The 27,494-nt window shown below is 40.9% G+C and overlaps 1 protein-coding gene and 1 long non-coding RNA gene across 51 annotated transcripts in view; one reads left to right on the forward strand and one right to left on the reverse strand.

The window, feature by feature from the left end:
- Positions 1 to 27,151, forward strand: part of PBRM1 (polybromo 1) — a 120,809-nt gene extending 93,658 nt beyond the window's left edge. For 27 of the 50 annotated variants that reach the window (XM_072720844.1, XM_025986589.2, XM_025986539.2 and 24 more), the window contains 8 exons: positions 8,560 to 8,743; positions 10,214 to 10,424; positions 11,086 to 11,287; positions 14,800 to 14,964; positions 18,361 to 18,516; positions 21,583 to 21,653; positions 21,768 to 21,984; positions 24,304 to 27,151. In XM_072720844.1, the coding sequence (XP_072576945.1) occupies positions 8,560 to 8,743; positions 10,214 to 10,424; positions 11,086 to 11,287; positions 14,800 to 14,964; positions 18,361 to 18,516; positions 21,583 to 21,653; positions 21,768 to 21,984; positions 24,304 to 24,476 (1,379 nt within the window). In that variant the 3' untranslated portion in view covers positions 24,477 to 27,151. The remainder of the gene's footprint in view (positions 1 to 8,559; positions 8,744 to 10,213; positions 10,425 to 11,085; positions 11,288 to 14,799; positions 14,965 to 18,360; positions 18,517 to 21,582; positions 21,654 to 21,767; positions 21,985 to 24,303) is intronic. The other 23 variants (XM_072720852.1, XM_072720856.1, XM_072720858.1 and 20 more) reach the window with 3 other exon arrangements.
- On the reverse strand, positions 18,173 to 24,389 carry LOC112910454 (uncharacterized). Its single transcript, XR_011994390.1, has 4 exons — positions 24,258 to 24,389; positions 21,421 to 21,675; positions 20,146 to 20,337; positions 18,173 to 19,030 (listed from the first exon to the last, which is right to left on the reverse strand). It is a non-coding gene; the product is annotated as an uncharacterized lncRNA (long non-coding RNA).
- Positions 27,152 to 27,494: the final 343 nt, after the last annotated feature.

A 27,494-nucleotide genomic window follows, 5' to 3' on the forward strand; every position in this document is an offset into this window, starting at 1 on the left:
GCAGAGACACAGGCAGAGGGAGAAGCAGAGAAGCAGGCTTCATGCAGGGAGCCCAACATGGAATTCGATCCCCGGTCTCCAAGATCACACCCCAGGCTGAAGGCTGCGCTAAACCGCTGAGCCACCCAGGCTGCCCTCAAATAAATCTTTTTTTTTTTTAATCCTGTAATGAATTTTTCATGTGTACTTTTCAAAAAGTACTTTGTTGTACTTTTCAGCTCCAGTGTTTCTTTTTTTTAAGATTTTATTTATCCAAGAAAAAAAGCACAAGGGGAGAGCAGAGAGAAAGGGAGAAGCAGATTCCTCACTGAGCAGGGAGCCCAATTCAGGGCTCAGTTCCATGACTCCAAGATCATGACCTGAGCCAAAGGCAGGAGCTTAACCTACTGAGCCACCCATGCGCCCTTCAGCTCCCGCATTTCTATTTAGGCTTTCTAATTCCTGTCTCCTTCTTGATGATCTCTGTGGTGAGTCAGCATTCTGATTTCCTTTATTTCTTTGTCCATGGTTTGCTTTAATTCTTTGAGCATATTTAAGACAGTTGATTTAAAGTGTGTGTCTCATAGGTCCAATGTCAGCTTTCTCTGGGACAGTTTCTGTTCATTTCTTTTATCCTGTGAATGGGCCATACTTTCTTGTTTCTTTGCATGGCCTCATAATTTCTTATGAAAACTGGATATTTTGAATATCATAATATTATACCTCTGGAAATTGGATCATCCCCTTTCTTCAGGCTTCATTGTTAATGCTTATTGTGGGTCATAGTTGCTTTTTTAGTGATTTTTCTTTTTTCTTTTTTTAAATAAGATTTTATTTTATTTATTTGAGAGAGAGAGAGAGAGCACAAGCTAGGGAGGGGCAAAGGGAGAGGAAGAAGCAGGCTCCCCGCTGAGCAGGGAGCCTAACATGGACTTGATCCCAGGACCCTGGGATCATGACCTGAGCTGAAAGCAAGATACTTAACTGACTGAGCCACCCAGGCTCCCTGTGATGTTTCTAAACTAGTTTTTTAAACTCTGTTTGCTGTTGTGTGTGGTCACTGAAGTCTCTGTTCTGTTAGCCTAGTGGTCAGCTAGTGACTTAATAAGGATTTTCTTAAATACTTGGATCAGTGACAACAACAAAATCCCAGTCTTTGCAGCTAGAGGCTGTGTCTGTGTTGGAGCATACCTTCATCACTCAGCCTGGAAGTTTACAACTCTGCCTTTGCCTTCACTTCCTGCTTGCACAGGGCTTTACTGTCAACCAGAGGTAAGAGTTTAGGGCTTTCAGGTCTTTTCTGAGAATGTACCCTGCCTGTGGCGTGTGCATGACTCTCTGGATTCCCCGGAATGTTTTGAAGCTTTTCAAAACTCTTATTCCCAGGGCACCTGGGTGGCTCAGTGGGTTAAACATCTGCCTTTGGCTTGGGTCATACTCCCGGGATCCTGGGATCGAGCCCTGCTTCAGGCTCCATGTTGGGAGAAAAGAAAACCAAAAACTCATTCCCCAAAGCATCTCACAGCCCAGGTTTCTTTTGCCAGGCTTTTTCACATTTGTACCATTTGCTTCATCTGGCAGCATCTGGTTCATTTGCCTTCAGGTACTTTCAGCAAAAGTACCATAGCCACTTCTCTGATGTGAGAGGATTCCGAGTTAGGTGAAATAAAGGCAGACCCTTTGCATTAGTACCTCAGGAAGCCACCCATGTTGGTCAAAACAGGCAACCAGGGCAGCCCCGGTGGCTCAGTGGGCAGCCCCAGTGGCTCAGTGGTTTAGCACCTGCCTTTGCCCCAGGGTGTTATCCTGGGGACCCGGGATCGAGTCCCACATCGGGTTCCCTGCATGGATCCTGCTTCTCCCTCTGCCTCTCTCTCTCTGTGTCTCTTGTGAATAAATAAATAAAATCTTAAAAAAAAAAAAAAAAAAAAAAAACACTGGCAACCACTATTCTTTGAGAACAAGGACTGCTCAGCTCCCTCCAGCACCAGAAGTGCTCCCTCACACTAGGAGTGCAGGCTGCTATCTTCATGACTGCTGAGCCAGACAAGCGTGGGCAAATGGGGCAAGAGTAAGCTGAAATGCTCTCCTGCAGGCTACCTCTCACTTTTTTTCTTGATTAAAGAAAGATTCATGTAGTTTTAAACGTTTGGCTGTTTTCCAGAGTTCCAATAATGTTTTGACAGATTTTGCTGGCTTTTCCCCATGTTTCTATGAGGGAATGGCCCTTGAATCTCTCTGCTTCACCATTTTCACCAACATCATTTGGAGTAATTTCTTTTTATAGACACCTATTAGAATTGTAGAATTGCACTCTGTAATTTATAAACTACATATCCAGGATCTCTTTTATTTTTCACCATGACCCTGTGTGAAAGATGCTGTCATTGTCAGAAAAGTAAAGTTCGTGTCCAGTACATTGGCCAAAACTAACACCTAGGTTGTCTTGGTTTTTGCTTCTGTACTGGTGTGTAGATTATTGGTTTACAGCCAGCAGGAACACTGTGAAGAGTGAAAATATTATCCAGCAGGACACTAGCCATACAGTGAGATGTTACTTCATCTTGAGATAAACCCCAAAAGGAAATGCATCTAGTGGTCACAAAACGGGATTTCAGCCCAGCTCATGCATTTTAGTAGCCACCCCCTAAGAAAGAAAAAGTGTTTTTGTTATATTTTATATTGATTTTCAAATGCAAGGAGGCAGATTTTATTTTTTAATTAACTTGTTTCTTTTTCTTTTTTAAGATTTTTATTTACTTATTCATGAGAGACACACAGAGAGAGAGATGGAGACACAGGCAGAGAGAGAGACAGAGACACAAGCAGAGATCCCAGGACCACAGGATCATGCCCTGAGCTGAAGGCAGACATTCAACCCCTGAGCCATGCAGGAGTCCCTAATTAACTTGTTTCTATAGAAAAATTTAAAGTGTTTAGGGAACCCTGGGTGGCGCAGCGGTTTAGCGCCTGCCTTTGGCCCAGGGCGCGATCCTGGAGACCCAGGATCGAATCCCATGTCGGGCTCCCAGTGCATGGAGCCTGCTTCTCCCTCTGCCTGTGTCTCTGCCTCTCTCTCTCTCTCTCCTTGTGTGACTATCATAAATAAAAAAATAAAAATAAAGTGTTTAAGTGTTAGATTTATTATTTTACTATGTACAGTGTTGAATGTAAATCTCATCTTTGTCTCCCTGAAAGAAAAGTTTTAAAGATATTTAGCTTTAAATATCTTTATACAATATTTTCATCTTCTGTAATATAGACCTAATGGGGACATATTTCACTTAGACAGTCCTGTTTTGCTGTCATACATATGCTTTTTGTTCGTTGCCTTTAGTAACTTAAATGGTAATCAAACAGCCACAGAGAAGTTGCTTTTGGGAATGAACATGGCCACACTTGATAGAGAGTGCTTCCAGTCCCAGCAACAGGTTCCTGAAACATGCCAATTCCTAATTTATTTGCTGGTTCTGTTTTCCTCATAATAGTTTTTTTTTTTTTTTAAGATTTTATTTATTTATTCACAAGAGACACAGAGAGAGGCAGAGACATAGGCAGAGGGAGAAGTAGACTCGCTGCAGGGAGCCAATATAGGACTCAATCCCAGGACCCCAGAATCATGACCTGAGCCAAAGGCAGACATTCAACCCCTGAGCCACCCAGATTTTTTTTATGCTGCATTAATTGAAAAGCTATACTTAATAAGGGAAGAATAAAAGGCTTTTAATTTTTTTTTAAGATTTATTTATTTTTTTGATCCTGGATGGTTCAGTTATGCATCTGCCTTTGGCTCAGGTCATGATCCCAGAGTCTTGGAATTGAGCCCTGTCGGGCTCCCTACTCAGTAGGGAGTTTGCTTCTTGCTCTCCCTCTGCTGTCCCCTGCTTATGTTCTCTCTCAAATAAATAAATGAAATCTTTTAAAAAAATAAAGATTTATTTATTTGAGAGAGTACATTGTTGAGGGGGCAAAGGGAGATGGAAAGAATCTTCAACAGACTCCTCACTGAGTGAGGAGCCCATGACCCCAAGACCATGAACTAAGTGGAAATCAGGAGTCAGATGCCCAACCAACTGAGCTACCCACACACTCCAGAATAAAGGCTTTTTTTTTTTTTTTTTAGTTTGTATTTGTATATTTTAGAGAGAGTATGAGCAAGGGGAGAGGCGAGAGAGAGAATTTCAAGGAGACTCCCCACTGAGCATGGAGCCAATCCAGGGTGGAGGAGGGCCATCCCAGGACCCTGAGATCATGACCTGAACTGAAATCAAGAGTTGGCATTCAACTGAGTGAGCCACCCCGGCAGCTCTCCAGAATAAAAGGCTTTTAAAGATTAGAAAGGAAAAATAAAAAAGATCAGGTTTTGTAAAGACATTATTAAGTACGTATAAAATCCAAAAGGTACTTGGATAAACTATTAGAATTAATAAATGGAAATATCAAGCTTATCTATTTTATCAAGGAGCAATTAGAAAGTTAAATTTTAAAAACATGCCATTTACATTAAATACCTAGGAATACATTTTTTAAAAAGATGTATAAGATTCCTATACAAACACACCAAAAATCCCTGTGAGTCCAGGTGCCTGGATGGCTTAGTTGGTTAAGCGTCTGACTCTTGATCTCAGCTCGGGTCCTGATCTCAAGATCATGCGTTCAAGCCCTGAGCTGGGCTCCACACTGGATGTGGTTGGTACCTACTTACAAAAAGAAACAAACAAACAAAACCCTGTGAGAAAATGATTGAAAGGAATTAAAGAAGACCTAAATAAATGAAAGTGATTCATTGTGTTTATAGCTAGAAGACTTAGTATTCTAAAGAAGTCATTTCTCCCAATATTTGATATATCAATTCGTTATAGTCCAATTAGAACTCAGCAGGTTTTTATAAATTTTGTATGCTTTATTAAATGAAGCTTCCTGAGCTTTTATCTTTTCCATGTCTTGTGAGGGCCTGGAAGAAACCCCAGGTCAGGACACAGAGAGGCCATATCCATTCCAGAGCTTTCAGTCTGTTTTACTCTTTAGTCGTGAGCACAGTTTTTACCTTTTCCAAATCTCTATTTTTCTTTCTGTGGACTATGGAAAATGATAACTATGCCTTCTCTGGATTGAACAGCCTTTAGATTGTGTAAGTCAAGTGGTGTGTGTAAATCTGAGGCAGTGATGGTAATTACAGCTATTTTAAGCTTATAAAATGTTTCTGACCTATTTTTACATGTTTTAGAGGTGTTTTGCATGTAAATGTTTAATAAGTCATTGGTTGTGAACAAAATAAGAGGTGTCCGTATCACTCTTATTTAACCATGTTGTGCATGCATAGTTAGAAGTAAAACAAAGTTTGCACTGAGGAAATCAAGGTGATAATTCAGAAGGAATTGACATAATAAAGGAAGTAAGAAGGGTGGTGCGTGGGTGGCGCAGCAGTTGAGCCTCTGCCTTTGGCTCAGGGCGTGGTCCCGGAGCCCCGGATCAGTCCCACATCAGCCTTCCTGCATAGAGCCTGCTTCTCTCACTGCCTGTGTCTCTGCCTCTCTCTCTCTCTCTCTCTGTCTCTCATGAATAAATAAATAAAATCTTAAAAAAAAAAAAAAAAGAATAAGTCCCGGGATCATGTCACATTGGGCTCCCTGCATGGAACCTGTTTCTCCCTCTGCCTATGTCTCTGCCTCTCTGTGTCTCTCAGGAATAAATAAAATCTTAAAAAAAAAAAACTCTCAACATCATAGAGATGTTCATTCTCCCTAAGTTAATCTTTAATGTGATCCTACTAGAGGGACCAGTGGGAATTTTCTTGTGAGGAAGTTGGGACTTCAACTGATTTTTAAAATAATGTCAAAGAGAAACAAAAATCAGGAAAATTCTGGAAAGCATAGTGGGGGATGAGGGCCAGTCCTTACCAGATATTAAAACATTGTAACAGGGATCCCTGGGTGGCGCAGCGGTTTGGCGCCTGCCTTTGGCCTAGGGCGCGATCCTGGAGACCCGGGATCAAATCCCACGTCGGGCTCCCAGTGCATGGAGCCTGCTTCTCCCTCTGCCTGTGTCTCTGCCTCTCTCTCTCTCTCTCTCTCTCTCTCTCTCTGTGTGACTATCATAAATAAATAAAAATTAAAAAAAAATAAAAAATAAAACATTGTAACATTAAAATCGGGAATCCCTGGGTGGCGCAGCGGTTTAGCACCTGCCTTTGGCCCAGGGCGTGATCCTGGAGACCCGGGATCGAATCCCACGTCGGGCTCCCGGCATGGAGCCTGCCTCTCCCTCTGCCTGTGTCTCCGCCTCTCTTTCTTTCTATGTCTATCATAAATAAATAAAATCTTTTTTTTTTAATTTTCTATTTATTTATGATAGTCACACACACAGAGAGAGAGAGAGGCAGAGACACAGGCAGAGGGAGAAGCAGGCTCCATGCACCGGGAGCCCGACGTGGGATTCGATCCTGGGTCTCCAGGATCGTGCCCTGGGCCAAAGGCAGGCGCTAAACCGCTGTGCCACCCAGGGATCCCAATAAATAAAATCTTAAAAAATAAATAAATAAATAAATAAATAAATAAATAAATAAATAAATAAATAAATAAAAAATAATTAAAATTATTTGGAGTGCCTGGCTGGCTCCGTTGGTAGAGCATGGGATTCTTGATCTCAGGGTCGTGAATTCAAGCCCCACATCCGGCATGGAGCCTACTACCTGAAATATATTAACTTAAGAAAAATCAAAATTATCTTTATGATGTATCACTAAACATTATTTGAATAGAATAAAGTTTAGCAGTAGACCGAAGTATAAGTTAATTTATGATAAAGGTGGCATCCCAGATAAATGGGAAAAGACGGATTTTTCTCTAAGTGGTATTTGGAAATAGCATAGACTTTTGAAAAAATTGTATTCAGCCCTCACACCAGCATGAGAATAAATTCCCAGATGAATTACAGGTTTAAATTAACATAAAATGAAACAGCAAAGAAATGATGGGAAAGAAGTTTTGATAATCTTTGACATAAAACCTAGAACCCATACATAAAAAGACAAATTCGACTCTGTAAAAGTTGAAAACATATGCATAGCCAGAACTAACAGAAACAAAGATAAGTGACAACTTTGGGAAACTATTTGCAATATATATCATAGATCACATTTCCTTCATTTATGAAGAGCTTCTGTAAAGCATTAGAAAAGGTCAATATTGAACAGAAAAATAAACAAAGGGTAAACAAGTAGTTACTAGTGGTTCTTAAATGAAAATATGCCTGACCTCAGCCCTTAGATACAAGGTGAAAGTACCCAGATGCTTTTTCTTAATTACCTATCAAATTGTCAAAGATTCCGATGTTACTAAAATGACAGGAACATAGGGAAGTGGCATTTACGTAGTTTGTGATGGGTTCATGAATGAGCACAACCTCTATGGAAGAGAATTTGAATGTGCTTATAATAAAAATTAAGGTGTACATACTTTGACCCAGCTTTTATAAGTAAATTTATACCTCAGATAGACTCAACACATATGCAAATTGATAGCTGTCTTAAATTATTTATATCAGCATTGTTTTGTGGGAGAGCAAAAATTTGGAAACAACCTAAATATCCATCAATGGGGAACTAGTTTTACTAAATACAGTATGTTAATACCAGCAGTAATCCTCAAGATATATTATTTTACAACAAAATTTAGATGTAAAACAGTGTAAACAACATGCTACCTTTTTTTTTTTTTAAGATTTTATTTATTCATGAGAGACAGAGAGAGAGAGAGAGAGAGGCAGAGACACAGGCAGAGGGAGAAGCAGGCTCCAAGCAGGGAACCCGACATGGGACTCGATCCTCGGTCTCCAGGACCACGCCCTGGGCTGAAGGCGGCGCTAAACCGCTGGGCTACCCGGGCTGCCCGCTACCATTTTTTATTATAAAATACAAAACATGTAATAGCCATCTTAATGGGTGTGAAATGGTATCTCATTGTGGTTTCAGTTTGCACTTCCCTAACAATGATGTTGAGCACTTTTTCAGTGTGCTTATTGTCTGTATGTCTTTCAGGAAATGTCTATTCAGATCCTTTGCCTGTTTTTTAATTGGGTTGTTTGGTTATTGTTGAGCTGTAGGAGTTCTTTGTATGTTCTGGATAACAGACTTTTACCAGAGATATGATTTACACATATTTCTTGGCAACTTTGTCAAAAATCAATTGCTTATAAAAACCCAATTGTGCGGATTCATACCTAGACATAATTCTGTTCTGTTGATTTACACTTCTATCCTTAGGTCTGTGTATACCTTTTAAATCTTCTGACTTTTGAGTCATATGAATGTATTCATTCAAAAATAATAAAAATTTAGGGACACCTGGGTGGCTCAGTGGTTGAGCATCTGCCTTTGGCTCAAGTCATAATCCTGGGGTCCTGGGATCAAGTCCTGCATCAAGCTCCTGCAGGGAGCCTCCTTCTCTCTCTGCCTATGTTTCTGCCTCTCTCTCTGTGTCTCTCATGAATGAATAAATAATAAATAAAATAAAATATTAAAATAATTGTTAGCTATAGCCAGAGTTTACTCCTTTAATTTCCCTCCAATTTGCCTTCCAGGAAAGTGTGCTGTGTTGTCATTCAAGGACTTCCTCTCCTGCAGACCAACTGAAATACCAGAAAATGACATTCTACTTTGTGAGAGCCGCTACAACGAGAGTGACAAACAGATGAAGAAATTCAAGGGACTGAAGAGGTTTTCACTCTCTGCCAAAGTGGTAGATGATGAGATTTATTACTTCAGGTAAAGTTTTAAAAACTAAAGAGGAAAGAGCACATCAGCTTTTAATAGGAAAACTTATAGTGGTTTTTTGTTTTTCTTGTTAAGTCTAAAACCAGAGCAGTATATGTTTCAAATAGAAAATAATAATAATTCAGCTAGAAATTAAAGGAAAATCCTCATAATCTGCTGATATGTGGTAACTGCCCTTGTTGTAGACTCCGGTAATTATAAAATGGAAGCAGAAATCCTTGGTTCTCATTTTTAGCCTATTAAAATGTTGCCTAGTTCCATAGTATGAAAATTCTTTTCGCTATACTATATATCCAAAGTTTGGATCTAGTACGTTTGTGGATATTCAGCACAATCCTTTAAAAACTAGCATCCATAGTATGTGTGACTTTATAAATAGACATTGAAGGTCTTTCCTTTGCTGACTTAAGGAGTGTACGTTGCAGATTGCAGGAAGTCTTTCCTTTTTTTTTTTTTTCTTTAAGATTTTTATTTATTCATGAGATACACAGAGCAAGAGAGGCAGAGACATAGGCAGAGGGAGAAGCAGGCCCCATGCAGGGAGCCTGACATGGGACTTGATCCCGGGACTCCAGGATCACACCCTGAGCCAAAGGCAGACGCTTAACTGCTGAGCCACCCAGGTGCCCCAGTCTTTTCCTTTTTTTAAGATTTTATTTACCTATTCGAGAGAGAAAGAGAGAATGGGGGGGAAGTAAGAGCAGAGAGAAAGCAACAAGCAGACTCTTCGCTAAGCACAGAGCCCAATGCAGGGCTCGATCCCATGAAATCATGATCTGAGCCAAATCCAAGAGTCAAGACACTTAACCAATGAGCCACCCAGGTGCCCCAGGAAGTCTTTTCTAAATATTGAGGCAGGGATCCCTGGGTGGCGCAGTGGTTTAGCGCCTGCCTTTGGCCCAGGGCGCGATCCTGGAGACCCAGGATCGAATCCCACATCGGGCTCCCGGTGCATGGAGCCTGCTTCTCCCTCTGTCTGTGTCTCTGCCTCTCTCTCTCTCTCTCTCTGTGACTATCATAAATAAATAAATAAAAAAAAAAAACAAAAAAAAACAAAAAAAAACTAAATATTGAGGCAGAGGGCAGCCCTGATGGCCCAGCGGTTTAGCACCGCCTGCAGCCCAGGGCTTGATCCTGGAGACGCAGGATCAAGTCCCACATCGGGCTCCCTGTGTGGAGCCTGCTTCTCCCTCTGCCTGTGTCTCTGCCTCCCTCTCTCTCTCTCTGTCTCTATGAATGAATAAATAAAATCTTTTAAATAAATAAGTAAATAAATAAATAAGCCTGCTTCTCTCTCTGCCTATGTCTCTGCCTCCCTCTCTCTCTCTCTCTCTCTGTTTCTATGAATGAATAAATAAAATCTTTAAAAATATATATGGGGGGGGCAGAGCATTGCTTTTCTAATCAATCCTGGAGTGGTGTTTGGTGATTTTATTTATTTATTTTTTTCACTTCTTTCAGAAAACCAATTGTTCCTCAGAAAGAGCCCTCACCTTTGTTGGAGAAGAAGATCCAGTTGCTAGAAGCAAAATTTGCTGAGTTAGAAGGTGGAGATGATGATATTGAAGAGATGGGAGAAGAGGATAGTGAGGTCATTGAGCCTCCTTCTCTACCTCAACTTCAGACCCCCCTTGCCAGTGAGCTGGATCTCATGCCCTACACACCTCCACAGGTGACAGTGACAAGTTCCTGTTACTTGTTTTATTCTCAATTTTGGTTCATAGCACACTCAAGCCAAGGGAAGGAGACATCCAGCTCACACATGTGAGCTTCAGCCTGGAATTCTGCAGGAAGGAACAGATTTTTTCCTTTGTTTGTTTGTTTGTTTGTTTGTTTCTTTCTTTCTTTCTTTCTTGATGCCACTGAGAATTTTAAATTTCATGTTTTTTTAAATGTGCACAGATAGCTATTTTTAATGGCATGTTTAGTTAGAAAGCTCTCCCTGCCCTATATTAAAGGAAAAGCAGTGAAGAGTGGCAACACCCTGTTATTCTAGCTTTTACTGCCCATATCTTTCCAGTCGCTCCTTTAGACCTTCATCTGGGTGTAGGCGATCCCTGTTGGCATTTTTTTTCTCATTCAGAATTTTCTCAAGACAGAATTGTGAGGTCACCATTATGGATTATAGTCATGGAATCCAGTGAAACTTTCATTTATTTATTATATGGTAAGCGGCAAGGATGAGCTGTTCTGACCAAGGAAATGGCCAGCTATAAATTAAATGTGTCTGCAAAACAGTAACTATTGAATCACGTGTTCCTGGCTTCCAGAAACCTTGAGCAGTTAACCAGATACGATGTTCTGATGCACTATAAGAGCTCTCTGTCTTACAGTCTACCCCGAAGTCTGCCAAAGGCAGTGCAAAGAAGGAAGGCTCCAAACGGAAAATCAACATGAGTGGCTACATCCTGTTCAGCAGTGAGATGAGAGCTGTGATTAAGGCCCAGCATCCAGACTACTCTTTCGGGGAGCTCAGCCGACTAGTGGGGACAGAATGGAGAAACCTTGAGACAGCCAAGAAAGCAGAATATGAAGGTAAATAGAGACTAGGTGCAGCTATCTCAGCTTTCTAAGCAAGGGGGTCTTTTCAGGTATGCACGTGCGTAAACAGGTTTTACTTTCCTGTTCTGACCACTTGCACATAAACTTTGTGTTGGGGACTGTCTCGAATGGCTCCCATCCAGCAATTTAAATGCCAGCCTTGTCGTGACTGAGCAAGCACTGCCCCTGACTTGGCCTTTGATCCTGGTGGGTTTTTGTTTTTTCCCAAAAAATTCCTCAACTATTTTGCTGTTAAAAATTGCATGGTTTTCTTCCTTCATTGAGTTCTGTAAGCAAGCACACATGTGTTGAGGTGGGGAATGATTGTACAAGGATGTTAAATTAGAATTATGGTTAAAATTCATCTGAAAGGAAGCTTTCAAATGCAGGATCTGTTAGGGCTCTTGATAAGCCACATGTTTGAGCTCCAGGCTGAGGCTTGGCTGAAAGCGCTTGGTTTCCTAGGCCAGTCCTGGCCTATGCTATGTTTGCATTCATAGCTACTTTCAAGGCACTTAAGGTCTCTGATAAAGTTCAACCACCTTCATTTTCCTTTTTTTCTATAATTAAATCATTTTGGTCCATGAGCTATCATTTAAGGATTTGGTGGTTCTCAGCCTTTAGGGACAAGTACTTGAAAGAGATTTGGGCAAGGGGTTATTTAGTTGTTTTTTTTAATGTCAGGCATGCCTTTAATAAAGAAATGAGTAATGAACATTAAATGAGTAATGAACATTAGCCTAGGTAGGACTCTTGCCTTTGGAGCTATATTTTTCCATTTGGAATTATGTTTAATGGTTCATTTTGCCAGTTTAGAGCTCTCTCTCAGTGGTTCACCACTATGGTCAACCATTACTCTTCTTGGCCGGGTCTAAACCCATTATTTTCTAGTAAACATAAAGAAATAAATTGTTAAGGCTGCCTCCTTCATTAAAGTTTGTAGTGTTTCCAAAGAAATTAAAAAAAAAAAAAAAAAAGATTTTGCTCCTTTCATTTATAGCAATGGATTGATAATTATAAAATTATCTGACAGGTTTCCCCAAAGATTTTCTGCAGAATCCTAATCCTACAAGATGTTCAGCCAGAAAAACCTTTGTGGCAAAACCAGTTTGAAAACTACTCCAAAAAAAAAAAAAAAGAAAGAAAGAAAAGAAAAGAAAACTACTCCAAACTCTTTCGCTCTTGAAAACTTACAATGCATATTCCCATATTAAAGTCTTTAAGACCTACAGGAAACACCTGTTTTTTTTCACCTGGCATTTTCTGAACCTTGACCTTCATATAATACCTTTTAATATTGTAAGGAACAAATAATTTGCAGAGTAGTCTTTAAGAAACCCTAATCAGTTCCATAAGAACCTCAAACTTGGGGGAGGGGAAAAACCTTGAACTTTGGAGAACTTTGATATTTCTGACCTTAGTAGTTAAGGTTAAGACCAAATATATCATTCCATTGGAAGAGGAGTTAAGACCAAATATATCATTCCATTGGAAGAGGATTGGAAATGAAGCTCACATGGGTGTAAAGCCCAGTCTAGGGTAAATGAAGCCCATACTGTGTGGCTGGTTATTTAAAGCGTGAACAAGAGAGACAAATGTGTCTGGATGTAGTGTAAAAGTAAAAACACTGGAACAGGGCTGAAGAGAAGAGAAATGAGGACTTTTAGGAAAATCTCCCAAATTCAAAAGGGAGTCTGAAATTTAGGGAAAACTGAGTGAGAAGGAGTTGTGTATGACTCAGCAGTGTCTGCCTGATACATAAAATCTGAACTTTTGTTGTTTTGACAAACCCAATTTGGGTTTGAATTCAAAACCCAAAGTTTGGAGTTTGGCTGGCTTCATTTAACAATTCTCTTTTCCAGTACAGCCTGTTGGGCTCTTCCCAGAAGGAGCTAACAGGTAGCCAGTCCAATATTTGATGCCCAGGCCTGAATTTTTCTTTTTTCAACTTCATTTTTTTTGCTCTCCCATTTTACTGTCATTTGTGTAATGAAAATGCTAGAATTTAACGTGGGGGTCTAGGTCTTTTTTTTTTTTTTTTTTTTTTTTTTTTACTGCTAGCACAAGGAAATGGGTTGTTCAATGGCCTTTGTCCCTCACACTCATTGTACAGAGGATCTGTAAATTGGGACAGTGTTAGTGATGACTAGCCTATGCAGGCAACTCTGTCGCAGCCTAGAAGCTTTGACTTGCTTGACTTGCACATCCTTATACACTAACGGAGGACTGGAGCTGTTGCTTCTTGATTCTCTTTAAAGCCATGTGATTCGAACTATTTTCCACTCCTTAGATCAGCCAGCAGTAGTCTTTTGAATTCCATGTCGGAGGGTTAATGTGTGGCAGTGGAATGTGCTGTCATGAGTCAGGGCCACGTTTCTGGTTCTCTCTGTATCCTTGGACAAGTCACTACCTGTCTCCTAGCCTCAGTTTGCCCATGTGAGGAGTGAGGAGGCTTTCCTATTTATGAATGGTGAAGCAAAATAAGCCCTGTATTGTGGGAGTTTGGGGGATACACATTTCTAGAGTTTTCTAGGAAGAGTCCAGCCTGCTAGCTCCCCAAAAGCCTGAGAATGTGATCTCTGGGGACTACTGGCTATGGAGGTGCAGGACAGAGCAGCTCAAAGGAGTGAGAGGTGTAGCAGGGTGTGTTCCACAGCCCAGAACTGGCACAAGCAAATGCTCCTTTTGCATTTTGGATGAAATAAGAGTGAATTCTTGGAACTTTTGCTGATTTAGGATGATTTATGGTTCGTATGGAACTGCTCAGCGTCAGGAAACCTGGTTCTGTCAGTACCTTGTCCATTGCTTCATATGTGTATACATATTCCCTGCTTTGGATGACTGTAGCCTGGAGTATCATATATTTTTTCCCCTTGGGGTTTATTAAACATGACCTCTTGGCTTCATTAGAATGTAGAAAGTCGTGTTTATTCTCCCTAAAACCTTGTGGAGGAGACAGTAAGCTACTTTTCCCTTACAGAGTTAATTTTCTTCAGCTGCTAAACCCCATGACACTAATGACAAGAGTCCTCAAATCATAGTAAAATTGGGTGCAAGGAATCAGGAAAGTAGTGTAAGTAACGATTGTGCCAAAAATTATAATGGGCCATGGAATTGCTTCATGTTGAAATTATAAATAATTTGTAATGCTATTAATACTAGAATAATGGTAGCGCTTCTCATCTTCAGGGTGCCTTGTGAGATTAACCACGTTGGTTACGCTGGTGACGTGTTTAAATAAAACCTGTGCTTTCTGAATGTGTGTTGCAGTCTTAACATTCTTGAAATCTTTGCAGACCAGTTCTCAAGATGGGATAGGAAAGCTGGACTCTAGGTTACCAAGTGAAATCGGCCCGACTCCTCCTGTGTTGAGACTAGTCATCTACTGTTCCTTCCGTTGAGACAGAACTGTTGCCTGTGTTTTTACTAGTCCTGTTGAATGCAATGGATGGTATTTTGAATTCCTGGGTTAAAAACAGAATTGAAAATCTGAAATGCCTTTACAGAGCGGGCAGCTAAAGTTGCTGAGCAGCAGGAGAGAGAGCGAGCAGCACAGCAACAGCAGCCGAGTGCTTCTCCCCGAGCAGGCACCCCTGTGGGGGCTCTCATGGGGGTGGTGCCACCACCAACACCAATGGGGATGCTCAATCAGCAGTTGACACCTGTTGCAGGTAAAAACAGGAGCTAAGACCATTTTTTTCCACTTTTAAGAAATTCCTTCATTTTTTTTTTTCTCCAATGAGGAGTAGGCCACAGTCTCTAGGCTTTTCTCATGGCAGAGTCAAAGTTTAAAGTCGTCCATGTCGTCCTTATATCGCCTCTCCCATATGGGCAATGCCTCCCCTCTGCCCCAGAAATGGGCCCTGGGCCCAACCCTGGGAATTGGTAGGGAGCAGCTCTAGCCTGGCTGTGGGCATGGTCTGGCGATATTCTCCACCCCAGACTGCTCTTGCTGTAGAGCGCTATAGCAGAAAATATAAACAGACCCTGAATTCTGTTCTGGAGGGACTCCCAAGAGAAAACACAAAACTAGCGTTCAGGTGATGCCGATTCTCCCGTCTCATTCCAGTATTCAGTTTGCCTTGTTCTGCTGCAGCCATCCTTAAGAGACTGACCATTTAAAAGGATTTTTGACAATGAATTGTAAATCCTTTCTTGGTCACTAATGTGCATGACTGCTAAGTGGAATACAAAGTCCTTATTCAATTCATTGTGCCCACTCTGTAATGCTTTTCTATTTAATTACATTAAACTGCATTTTCTGTTAGTATCCCAGTCACATATTAAAAAAAAAAAAAAAAAGAAAGAAAGAAAAGAAAATGATGAATGTGGTTTGCTTGTGTGTGTTGTCTCTGGTTCTGGTGGCCATAGCAAATTTGGCTATTCTTGAATTGAATATCCTTGTCTGACCTGTCTCCAGTGAGAATCCTGCAGACCACTTCTCAGGTCCCTCCTTCATGATCTCCCCAAGCTTGGTGAGGTCCATACAAACCACCTGAGTGTTTTCTTAAGCAAGTGGTCTGACCACTTTTTGCAGGGAGTCCAAGACAGTGTTGTTCAAGGCAGGCTCATTGGGATGCTGTTTTTGTTTTTGCTTTTTTTTGTATTTGCTTTTTAAGGAAGAGTAGCATAGGATAACTTTTCCATTGTCGCTCCTACCTTTTGTGATGGCAAGTTCTCAAATGCACTGTCGCTGAACTCAGCAGTTGCACTCGCCAGAGCACATCTGAATCATGGCTTTTCAGTACTTTCAGTGTAACTGACGTTGATCTAACAAATCTCATAATCGCCTGCTCTATTCCATGGCCCATTTTGGTTAACGGGGTTCCAGAGGGTTTTAGAAATCAGGCCTTGAACGTGGGGACTTTGAAAGTTAGAATTCCCTCTTTGACATCCTGTTTTGTTCTGATATGTGATATTGTAGCACTGTGCCCTTGACTAAAAAAGCCTGGGGACACAGTAACAAAATGAATTCAAACAGCTAAAGGCATTAAAACACAGCAGCTGCAGCATTTTAGCTTCCTGTTGGGGAATAACATCATAGCACTCTGATGGGTGAGGGGGGTGGGATCCCTTCTAGAAAGACCCTGCTCCATTATTAAGCATGTGCTGCCCAGATTCCGGGCCACGGGAGTGAAGGGCAAGCAAGTATTCTCTATAGGTACCAGTCTTTGGTCCACAGCGGGAACTTTGCAGCTGAGAGGGTAAATTTTCACGGGTTTACCGATTACTTAGGGCCTAAGTCTTAGCCTTGTTGCTGTCTGAGACCAGCTTTGCTTACAAGCATTAAAGCTCATTTGAACACATGTGACTGGGATAATAAGTGCCAAAGTACAGTTTAATGAAGACAAGTGTCATGTCTTTCAGTTCTTAATAATTTCTTCAACCACAGCCTGTGACGGCTGCGTTCAGATGGGCTTTTGTAATTGAAAGCAAAGCCTCCTAACATTCTTCAGCTCCCACCTACTTATCCCTAAAAGCTGTATCTGGTGGTGTGGTTAAAAGGCAGTTTGATAGCTTCGGATCTCCTATGTTTAAGATGATGGTGTCTGCTCAGATGTAGTTTTTACTCTCTGAACTCTCATTTTTTAAAAATGAAACTCATCATCCTGTTTCATGTATAGAGGTATTGTTGTTTAAAATTTGTTTTATTGGTTTGCGTAATTGTAAGTTTTTCAGTCAGCTTAGGTATGACTAATGAAGCAGGCTGAATCAATCTCAGAATTTTCCGTAATTTTATAGCTTCAAAAGACTAAATAATCTTTTAAAAACAAATACCTTTCAAATAATCCTTGAGGGAAAGTCAAAGAGTAAAATCCTTAGAATCTGGAGTTTTCCACTGTTTCCCAAGGTCCCTCTACAAAGAGTATTTTATACAAATGAGTTTTGGCACGAGTCCCTCAAGCCTCCCTTTGTGCAAGAAGCTGTGACCAAAGGTGATTGCATTTTGGGGGGAGCCTTATGTTCTGTTTATTGCGATCATTTCAAATCCCAGAAGTTGTTTTTCTTGCTTAAAAAAAATGTCGTGTGGCTTTAAAGACCTTTTGATAGGTGAGTTTTTGACATTTTGAAATTATTTTCTTCCTTTCACTCCTTTTGCCAAAAATACTTGTTTCTTGAAACTCTTCCCTAGCCAGCAGAATATATTTTGTGTTGTGAAGATGCACTGTGAAAATAAAGGAATAAAAGCCTCTGTTCACAGAAATTCTGTACTTCATTTAAAATGTTCCCTGTTAACCGAAGGTTTATGTGAGGGCATTTGTGAACTTGGAGACAGAAATGACAATTGCATTTTCTCATGCCAGCAGAGCCTGATTCTCCAGCCATTCCTTCTGAGGTCTGTGTGCCCAAGTATCAAGTGACCTGGGCTTAGTTTGGTTTGGGAGGGTGTACGTTTTATCTTTATTTTACATGTTTTGAAATCTAAAGATGAAACATCATCCATTATGATGGCTCTTCTCTATTCCCCTGCTCAAACCCAGTCATGATCCATTTTTGCCAGTAGTGGTGGGGCGAGAAGGGAGGAGGAAGCCTTGAGAAACTCTTGCCACCCTGCCCCCTGCCCTGCCCCCAGCTGGAGAACCATGCTTTGTGATCAGGGCTGTGCGCCTCATTTCCCTCCATTCCAGTTTCCCCTCATGTGTACCCATGATAGGCATATGAGTGTGGGCAGAGTGGAGTGATGGGGTTTCTCCTGTTCAATTAGAACTGCAGTCGCAGAACTGGTCACTCTGTTTGAACAGCTTGCAATAATCATGACCTTGGGAAGGCTGTTACTGGAACTCCTCTTTATTATTATTTAACTAAAAACTTGCAGCATATTTATCCCAGGGAAAATAACTACAAATAATATACTAAGTACTAATTCATCCACAGATGTTGGATTTCATATTTTGTAACTTTATTTTGTTCATTATTGCAACAAAATAATTGCACTAATTGCCAGTTATATCATGCAGTACTAAGGGCGCTTTATTCATTGGTAGTGCATGTGGGGGGATTTGTCTGTTACTTAGCTCATGTTGCATGTTAATGATGCATGTCTGAAATTTGTTGTGTCCTTCAAGGCATGATGGGTGGCTATCCGCCAGGCCTTCCACCTTTGCAGGGCCCAGTTGATGGCCTTGTTAGCATGGGCAGCATGCAGCCACTTCACCCTGGGGGGCCTCCACCCCACCATCTTCCGCCAGGTGTGCCCGGCCTCCCGGGCATCCCACCACCGGGTAAGAACTTCCTCCTCATTCACTCATTAATCTCATCTTCATATCATCTTTTTTCTTCCCTCAGCCAGTTGTTCCAGGAGGTACCTGCTGCCCACTGTGGCCAGGCCTTTCCTCACTGAGAATCCCAGGGCTGTCAGGAACAGGGCCTGTCCCTCGGGTACTTAACTGCCTAGCCACAGCGCAGGACACATAACCAAAGACCAGCCTAAGCAGGCCACAGGGCAGAAGGCACACTCTCACACCACTCAGACAATTTGACATGGACTAGGAAGCCAAATACAGCCCAGGGGTCATGCCCTCTATCAGTGAAAGAAGTTTACCAAGTTGCTAGTTCTGAGTCACATATAAAAAGCATTTTTAGTCCTGAGTATACTTCTTCCTCTGGTTCAATTCTTATTGAGGAATTAATTGTCTTCTGATAGAATCCCTGCTTCATCTCCTGCTTCTCAGACAGCCCTTCTAAAGGGATTATGGAGTCACTGATGATGACAAAGAAATCCTTCAGTCAGTCATTCTAGGAACAAATAGGAGGAAGGGAACAAATTTGCAATGAACACATTTTCTGTATTTGAGTCCTCTTAGAAGCATGACATAACATTTTAAAGAGCAGCATAGGCCCACCCTACTGACTTAAGAACACTGATTTATCTGTCAACAGAAATTCAGAATTTATTTCCTGTGGAAACACGTAAATGGAGTTCAGGAAGAGCTACAGATTTACTTTTTAATTAGTAAGTTGAAATACTATTGTGAAAAAAAAAATCACAGGGTACCATGTTAATTGACATCATATGCAAAAGATCTGGGCTTTAGCTATAATCTAGTTGGAGGGAATGTGACCAGAAGATAACTTACAATAATATTTGGTCCATTATCCAGAATACCAGCTAATGGCCTGGCCCAGATGACAAAATGTAGAAATGTTAGGTTTGCTTATTATACCAGTATTGGGTTATATGGAGTTCCAGACATGCTTCAGAGGTATACTCAGCAATGTGCAGGGTGAATGAACCAGGTGGCTTGGCATAGCGCTTCCAGCTACACTCCTGTGAGTGCTTAGAGAATGGCTGTAACTCCATGTAAAAATGTTTGATCCAGATGTACCTGGAGGAAGAAATGTTTCTGGGAGTGGGTGCTTCATTATAGAAACAGTGGCCTGTGTGTGAGTTGCTCTTGCAACAAAAGTCAGTCATAAAATGGGTATGCCCGTGTGGCAAGTAGAATTGGCCTTAATTCCATGCCCTCTCACCTTGACATAGAGTATCTGACTGATTCAGACCAGGTTGGAGTTGACTTCTAGGTGCATGTGGTACTCACTGAGAGCCACATTTAAGGCCAGTACTAAGTAGCAGATACCTTTTGGTGGGTTTTGGGCTCAGCTATGTCCCTTTCCTCTTCTCCAGGTTCTAAATTGCATTTGAAGGAGACACACAGCTGATTTTAGTTGAGACAGGGAAAAACCCCTTAGTGTGCATACATGCACATGTTTGCTTAGGCTTTGAGGAGAAGACTCAGAGAACTCTGGTGACTCAGCCTGCATTCTCACTGACTGCCCCCTTGCATGGTATTTGTAAACAGGAAGAGGGGAAGCAGGTGTGCACGTGCGTACATACATACATACATACATACCTGCTCAGGCTTTGAGGAGAGGAGGACTTGGGGATCTCCTCTGGTGACTCAGCCCACATTGTCACTGGCTACCCTCTTGGATGACATTTGTAGACAGGAAACAAAATTGCTGAGTTGTTTGTGCCCTGCAGATTTGAGAAAGGCAGCTCAGGGAGGCCCCCTGTGTTGTGGGATCTGAGATGGGTGAGTGTCCTGGAGAGGGAGGGTGCACAGGGGTTAATAATATGTTGCTGGAACAGCGGCTTACCCACTGCAACCTCTTAAACCAGTCACAAATAATCATGAGGATCCTGCTATGGTGATCCAAGTAAACTTCTGGGTACTTAGAATATAAAAATCCCTGCTTTGTAAACAGAAAGCTTCTACTTTCTCTCTAACAAATATCTAATAATTCCCAGAAGTAGCCTTGAGCAATTCTGCATCTTAGAATAGTGAACGGGGTTCTGCCTGGGCCAAAATAGCAACATTTTGAATCCAGAGAAACTAGTATTTGAAATGAGCTCCTTTTGATCCTTCTTTGCAGCCAGCAGAACTTGTTTAAACAGCAGCTCACCAGGGTTTTGGCTGAAGTTTGTTAGTTTTTAATGAACGAGGACCCTTGCTTATTTCAGCATTTGTTCAGTGAGTGGACGGTCCTGAGATTGAAATAGCCCCAGACATAAAATTTAGGACTTCTCACCATTATCACCTAGTACTTGTGGGATAGAAATTGTGAAAAATCAGCAAGGGAAGTTTACAAAATTATTAGCAGACACAGATTACAAATATAGTAGGTCCATGCAATCTCTTTCCCTTTGTCATTTTTGCATTTGAAGTGATAGCAGTGAAGCTGATTTGCTTCCACATGACCCTTTTCACCAGATGGAAGTGTCCTGTCTGCCAGCATTAGTGACTCCAGTTAGAAGCAGAGGTGCTGGGTACCTGTGAGAGGGCAGCAGGGATGCGCCTGTAGCCTCCAAGAACTCATTGAACTGTGCCCTTGCACAGCCTCTTCCTTTGTGTCCCTGCTGTCCTCGCACACTGCCTGCTGCAGAGCCGACCACAGTACCGTTATTGCCAGAATGAAACCTGGGCTTCAGCTGCAGGAAAATGTATTGTCAGAAGAAAAATACCTTGGAAATAATAGTTGTGTTCTGACTACAGCTGACCTAGGGGAATGCTAGAATTTACACCAGGTTCAAAGCATTTCTGAGCCATGAATAACTAATGCCTATCTGACAGGTTATGCTACCATTATACTTAAAATACCTAAAAAACAACAGAATGTGAATTTACCCATTGGCTGCATCCTGTTTTGGGTGCGTAGGGTTTCTATCCACAAAACTCAAGGGCAGAGATCCATAGGTTTGCATTATAAGTGGCATTTCTTAGCAGTAGTTTTTCAGTAGTCCTCTCAACCCAGAGCCTCTAACTGTACCGTTGCATTCTGAATTATAGGTGTGATGAACCAAGGAGTGGCCCCTATGGTAGGGACTCCAGCACCAGGTGGAAGTCCATATGGACAGCAGGTGAGCCTGTCAGTTGGATTTTCTAGGATACAACAGAATTTAAGTTATCCTCTTTCTCAGAGCATGTGCCAAGAGTATTTTTTTCCCCTCACCATGTGCTCTGTACTCTTTCAGGTAGGAGTTTTGGGGCCTCCAGGGCAGCAGGCACCACCTCCGTATCCTGGCCCACATCCAGCCGGCCCCCCTGTCATTCAGCAGCCAACAACGCCCATGTTTGTAGCTCCCCCACCGAAGACACAACGGCTTCTCCACTCAGAAGCCTACCTGAAATACATTGAAGGACTCAGTGCTGAGTCGAACAGCATTAGCAAGTGGGACCAAACCCTGGCAGGTAAGGAGAGTCCTTCTCAACAAACCTTTGTGAAATCTCACTGCTGTTGGCATATTAGCATATTACATTGTGGGATGCATAGCCGCTTTTATTATAGAAGGAAAATAAATTCTGTATTTAATAGAAGGATTTGGAGCTTTCTTGTATATTGACATCACACACTGAAAATGGTGCGGTTTTTGCTGAATTTCTAAGCTTGGTTTTGTGATAAACATCACTGCTATCTTTTTAAGTATATTCTGTATTTTTTCACATTTTTTTAGGCATTTGGGCATTAGTATAGATTCATTTGGGTAAATCAAAAATTCCTTCAGTTCAGGGACACCTGGGTGGCTCAGTTAAATGTCTGCCTTAGGCCCAGCTCATGATCTTGGGGTCCTGGAATCAAGCCAGGTTGGGATCCCTGCTTAGCAGACTCCCTCTCCCTCTGCCGCTCCACCCCACTTGTGCACGTGCATGTGCGTTCTCTTTATCTCTATCTCTCTCTCAAATCTTTTTTAAAAAGGCCTCCAGTTCAACTTTTAGATTTTTTTTTTTTTTTTTGAGAGAGACAGAGATAGTGACAAGTGGAGAGGAGGGGAAGAAGCAGGCTCCCCACTGAGCAGGGAGCCTGACATGGGGCCCGATCCAATGACCCCAGGATCATGACCTGAGTTGAAGACAGACCATTAACCAACTGAGCCACCCAGGTGCTTGATAGTTTAACTTTTAAAAAAGAAAAAAATACTGGAAAACTTATTTCACTTAACCTATTGAGTTACTTATTTAGCTCCCTGGACTTAATGTATTTTTGGTACATACTAAAATAACTTGCCTAGGGCACTGGGTGGCTCAGTCAATTAAGTGTCTGACTCTTGATTGCAGCTAAGGTCATGATCTCAGAGTCCTGAGATCGAACCCTGCATCAGGCTTCACACTGAGCATGGAACCTACTTAAGATTCTCCCTCTCCTCTTCGCTCCCCATAAAATAAAAATAAAATAACTTGCTGGTTTTTAGAAAGGTACAAGTTCCTATTCATTCTTCATTTCTTCTTCTTCTTTTTTTTTTTTTAAGTTAGTTAGTTAATGCCTGAGTGCAGAGCTCGATGCGGGGCTTGATCTCACAACCCTGAGATCATAACCTGAGCTAAATAAAATCAAGAGTTGGTTATTTAACTAACTGAGCCATCCAGGTGCTTCTCATTCTTCATTTCTAAACCAAATTTGATAGTTTGATTTCTTTCAGAATAGTAGGTAGTTTTCCCTCCTCACATTTACCTTTTTAGGAATTTTTGTTAACACTGAAGAAATTATTACATTTATTTAAAGATTTATTTATTTATTTTAGAGAGATAATGTGCAACGGGGAGGGGCAGAGGAAGAGTGAGAGAAAGTCTGAAGCAGGCTCCACACTGAGTGAGAAATGGAGCTGGATCCCACAATCCTGAGATCACAACCTGAGTTGAAACCAAGAGTCAGACACCTAACTGACTGTGCCACCCAGGCATCCCTGAAGAAAAATTATTCATTATCAGGGCTGCCTACAGAGCACAGTATTGGTGATCTGATCTTTTAAGTGATTGTGCAGCTCTTGTATTCCCATTCATAGAATTATGTTCTGTGCAGCTCTTTTGTGAAGTCATTATTATCAATTAGAAAATTTTGAAAATACAAAGCATAAAACAAGACATTCTTAGCTAGGTAGCCTCATACCTAAGTACATTTTTTTTTTTTTAAAAACCAAGATGCGGGGATCCCTGGGTGGCGCAGCGGTTTGGCGCCTGCCTTTGGCCCAGGGCGCGATCCTGGAGACCCGGGATCAAATCCCACGTCGGGATCCCGGTGCATGGAGCCTGCTTCTCCCTCTGCCTGTGTCTCTGCCTCTCTCTCTCTCTCTGTGACTATCATAAATAAATAAAAACTTAAAAAAAAAAAAAAAAAAAAAAAAAAAACAAGATGCCGGGCAGCCCTGGTAGCTCAGCGGTTTAGCACCCAGGGTGTGATCCTAAAGACCCGGGATCAAGTCCCACATTGGGCTCCCTGCGTGGAGCCTGCTTCTCCCTCTGCCTTTGTCTCTGCCTCTCTCTCTCTCTCTCTCTCTCTCTCTGTGTGTGTCTCTCATGAATAAATAAATAAAATCTTAAAAAAAAAAAAAAAAACAAGGTGCCTAATAAAATGATAGAAGACATTTGCTTGGAAATACTCTGCAGAGTTAAAATTCATAATATTTAATAAATAATAAGTGTTACATGCTTTAATAAATAGACCTTAGGACTGAGGGGAAAACTATTACCTTAAAATTCCTACTTCTCTTTCTTTGCGTGCATTTGAATTTTCAGCTCGAAGACGCGATGTCCATTTGTCAAAAGAACAGGAGAGCCGCCTCCCCTCTCACTGGCTGAAAAGTAAAGGGGCCCATACCACCATGGCAGATGCTCTCTGGCGCCTTCGGGATTTGATGCTCCGTGACACCCTCAACATTCGCCAAGCATACAATCTAGAAAATCTTTAATCACATCAATTACGTTTCTTTTATAGAAGCATAAAGAGTTTTGTGGAACAGTAGCCATTTTAGTTACTGGGGGTGGGTGGGGAGGAACAAAGGATGATAATTTTTATTGCATTTTACTGTACATCACAAGGCCATTTTTATATAAGGACACTTTTAATAAGCTATTTCAATTTGTTTTTGTTATATTAAGTTGACTTTATCAAATACACAGAGATTTTTTTGCATATGTTTCCTTCGTTTAAAACCAGTTTCATAATTGGTTGTATATGTAGACTTGGAGTTTTATCTTTTTACTTGTTGCCATGGAACTGAAACCATCAAAGGTTTTGTCTTGGCTTGGGGTTTTTGGTTTTGGTTTTTGGTTTTGTTTTTTATAAAAGAACAAACAAAATGAAAAAAAATATATACACACGCACGAGAGTTTACAGATTAGTTTAAGTTGACGATGAAATGTGAAGTTGGTCCTAGTTTACATCTTACAGAAGGGAGTGCACTGGTGTCTGCTTCATGTGCCTGAGAATCTGAAGCCACTTCAGCAAAAGCTGTTTCTTACAGGTGAAGTGAAAGGTGGTTATTTTAGGTTATAGATGTTTGACAGACATGGCACATTTGCTCTAGTAACTCAGAGACTTGCTCCAGAAATCTGAAGTCAGTGCTGTGCATCCTTCTGCAGCTGGTGCATCTCGCGGACACCTGGAGGGGAGAGCACTGTTTCTTGTGCTGTTGTTAGTTATCTGTGGTGTCAGCTATTTTTGCAGAACATGTGCACAACCCTGAATTATATTTAGTCTTGGCAGGTAAGTTTAAGGGTACTTTTGATCTATTTATATTGAATTCACAATTTATGCCTATACTTGTTAGATGATTTAAAATTTTAAATCTCTTACATTGAGAAATACTGAAGTTCACCTTGAAGAAAGCATTGAGGTGTGCATGGAAGTGATTTATTTTTTAAACCTAACACCTAACCTGGCATAGGGAAGGGAGTGCATAACCAGATATAAGCTGTGTCAGAAGCATATTGTAAAAGGGTAGATTGTCTCCATATGCAAATGTGTTTTCGTATCTTTATTTCCTTACCAGATGTGGCATTTTTTTTTCTTCTAAGTTTCAGCGTTGTAATTCTCAACCAGAAATTTAAGGCTTTCTAAAATGAATTTTGAATTTAACTTGTGCTTTTGAATTTCAGGAGAAAGGAATTATAATTTAAGAAAATACTCACTTTAAAAGACCAGTATGGATCCCAGATACTTGGGGTTGACCCTGTCTCTCTTATTTGATCCCATAAGCATCTGGAGGCAGTGTATGATACATAGACAGGTAGAAAGGCATCACACCTGGATTCCACTCGAGGTTTTTGAAACCTGTTTTTTTCTAACAAGATGGTTGCCATTTTGGTGGAGCTTCCCTTGCTGTTTGTAAATTGAATGACTCTCACAGGATACTTTTTTCCTTTAATCTGGTATGAATCAATACCTGGATATTTGATTGCCATTCTTAATCATGGGGACAAAAGCTTGTAGAATTGAAGAAAGTCTCTTGTATCTAAATACTTTAAATACAGGAGGCCCTTGTAACTTAATTGCCTATAGTCAACCACTGGATCTCAGTTTGCATCAAGTATTTTAAATAATTCTGAATTTTAAAAAATGTATTACAGTAGTATGTCAGTACCTTATTGTTAAACTGAATCAGATAAAGAAATCTTCAGTTCCTAGTTATTTGGGCCATTGAATCATCATGGACTGTATAATACAATCAGATTGTTTTTATTTCTAGACATTCTTGAATTACACCAAAGAATCTGAAATCTAATTTTGGTTAAGTTATTTATTTATTTCATGCACCCATTTTATTTCCCTTTTTAAGGTCTGGATGAGACTTCTTTGGGAAGCCTTTAAAAACTCTTCACTGTGGGGTAGGTGGAGCATTAGAAGCCAGGGCACTCCTCCTCCGGGCTCCTTCCCATTGTCTAGAGGTGCTGTAGAAACCATAGATCCAGCCAGGGGCTTCCCTCAGGCAGTGCAGAGCAGGGCCAGAGGGCCAGTAGGCAGGCCCTAATTAAGTTTAAAAAAAAAAAAAAATCTATGTATTTATTATAAAATCATGTCTTTCTGTATATTAACTTGGGGAATATCAGTTAATATTTAGGATATAAGATTTGAGGTCAGCCATCTTCCAAAAAAGATAAGCCAAAAAAAAAAAATTTTTTTTTAAAGTCCTGACTTAAGAAAGTACAAGTGAACTATATACATCTCTCTTTTTTTTTTTTTCCATGTATTTTAGGAACTAGTGATATGGCTTAGAAAGTATAATGGCCTAAATGTTTTCAAAATAGAAGTTCATGTGGCAAAGAATTTTGTTTATTTGGGGAAAACCTCTAGGTTTAAAATAGTATGTCAGCCAACTGATTTGAAAGGCCTTGAACTGCTTGTTTTTGAACCCACCCTTGTCCTCCTATGAGGAAGAACTGAAAGGGGATGCTTCTTTGTGTGAAATCTCAAACTGGTGTTGTTGACTTCTGAGCTTGAACATTTTCAGACCTAAAACTTGGTTTATTCTAATTTCTGTATCAAAGGAGGTTTAAGTGGTAACTAGTCTTATAACATGTATGTATCATATGTTTGTTCATTTAAAGCTTTTTAATCCAAATAAAAATGGAGTTTGCAAAGTGATTTGGATTAACCAGGTTTGGTTGTTCTGTTAAAATTTATGTCAGATGTTAGTTTCAAGCAGGTTTCAATGCTTGCATGCCTTGATTCCATGCTGACAGGAATACAGCTGCCAGTTTAAGGGAACAAATCTCCTCAGATGGAGGCAAAAGTCAGTGATCAGACCCTGGTTCAGGTCTCAGGCTGCATTAACACAGGCTGAATGTAGTCACACTACAGTTTGACATGCCCCACGCCAAGCCTCTTGGGCAGGCAGGCAGGGAATTCCTAACATATCATCATGGGCAGAAATACAGGTTAAAGTTAAAATTGTAGAGTTACCGATGGTTAAGGTAAGGAAAGCATG

Source organism: Vulpes vulpes, chromosome 9, assembly GCF_048418805.1.
Source record: "Vulpes vulpes isolate BD-2025 chromosome 9, VulVul3, whole genome shotgun sequence".
Taxonomy (NCBI): Eukaryota; Metazoa; Chordata; class Mammalia; order Carnivora; family Canidae; genus Vulpes; species Vulpes vulpes.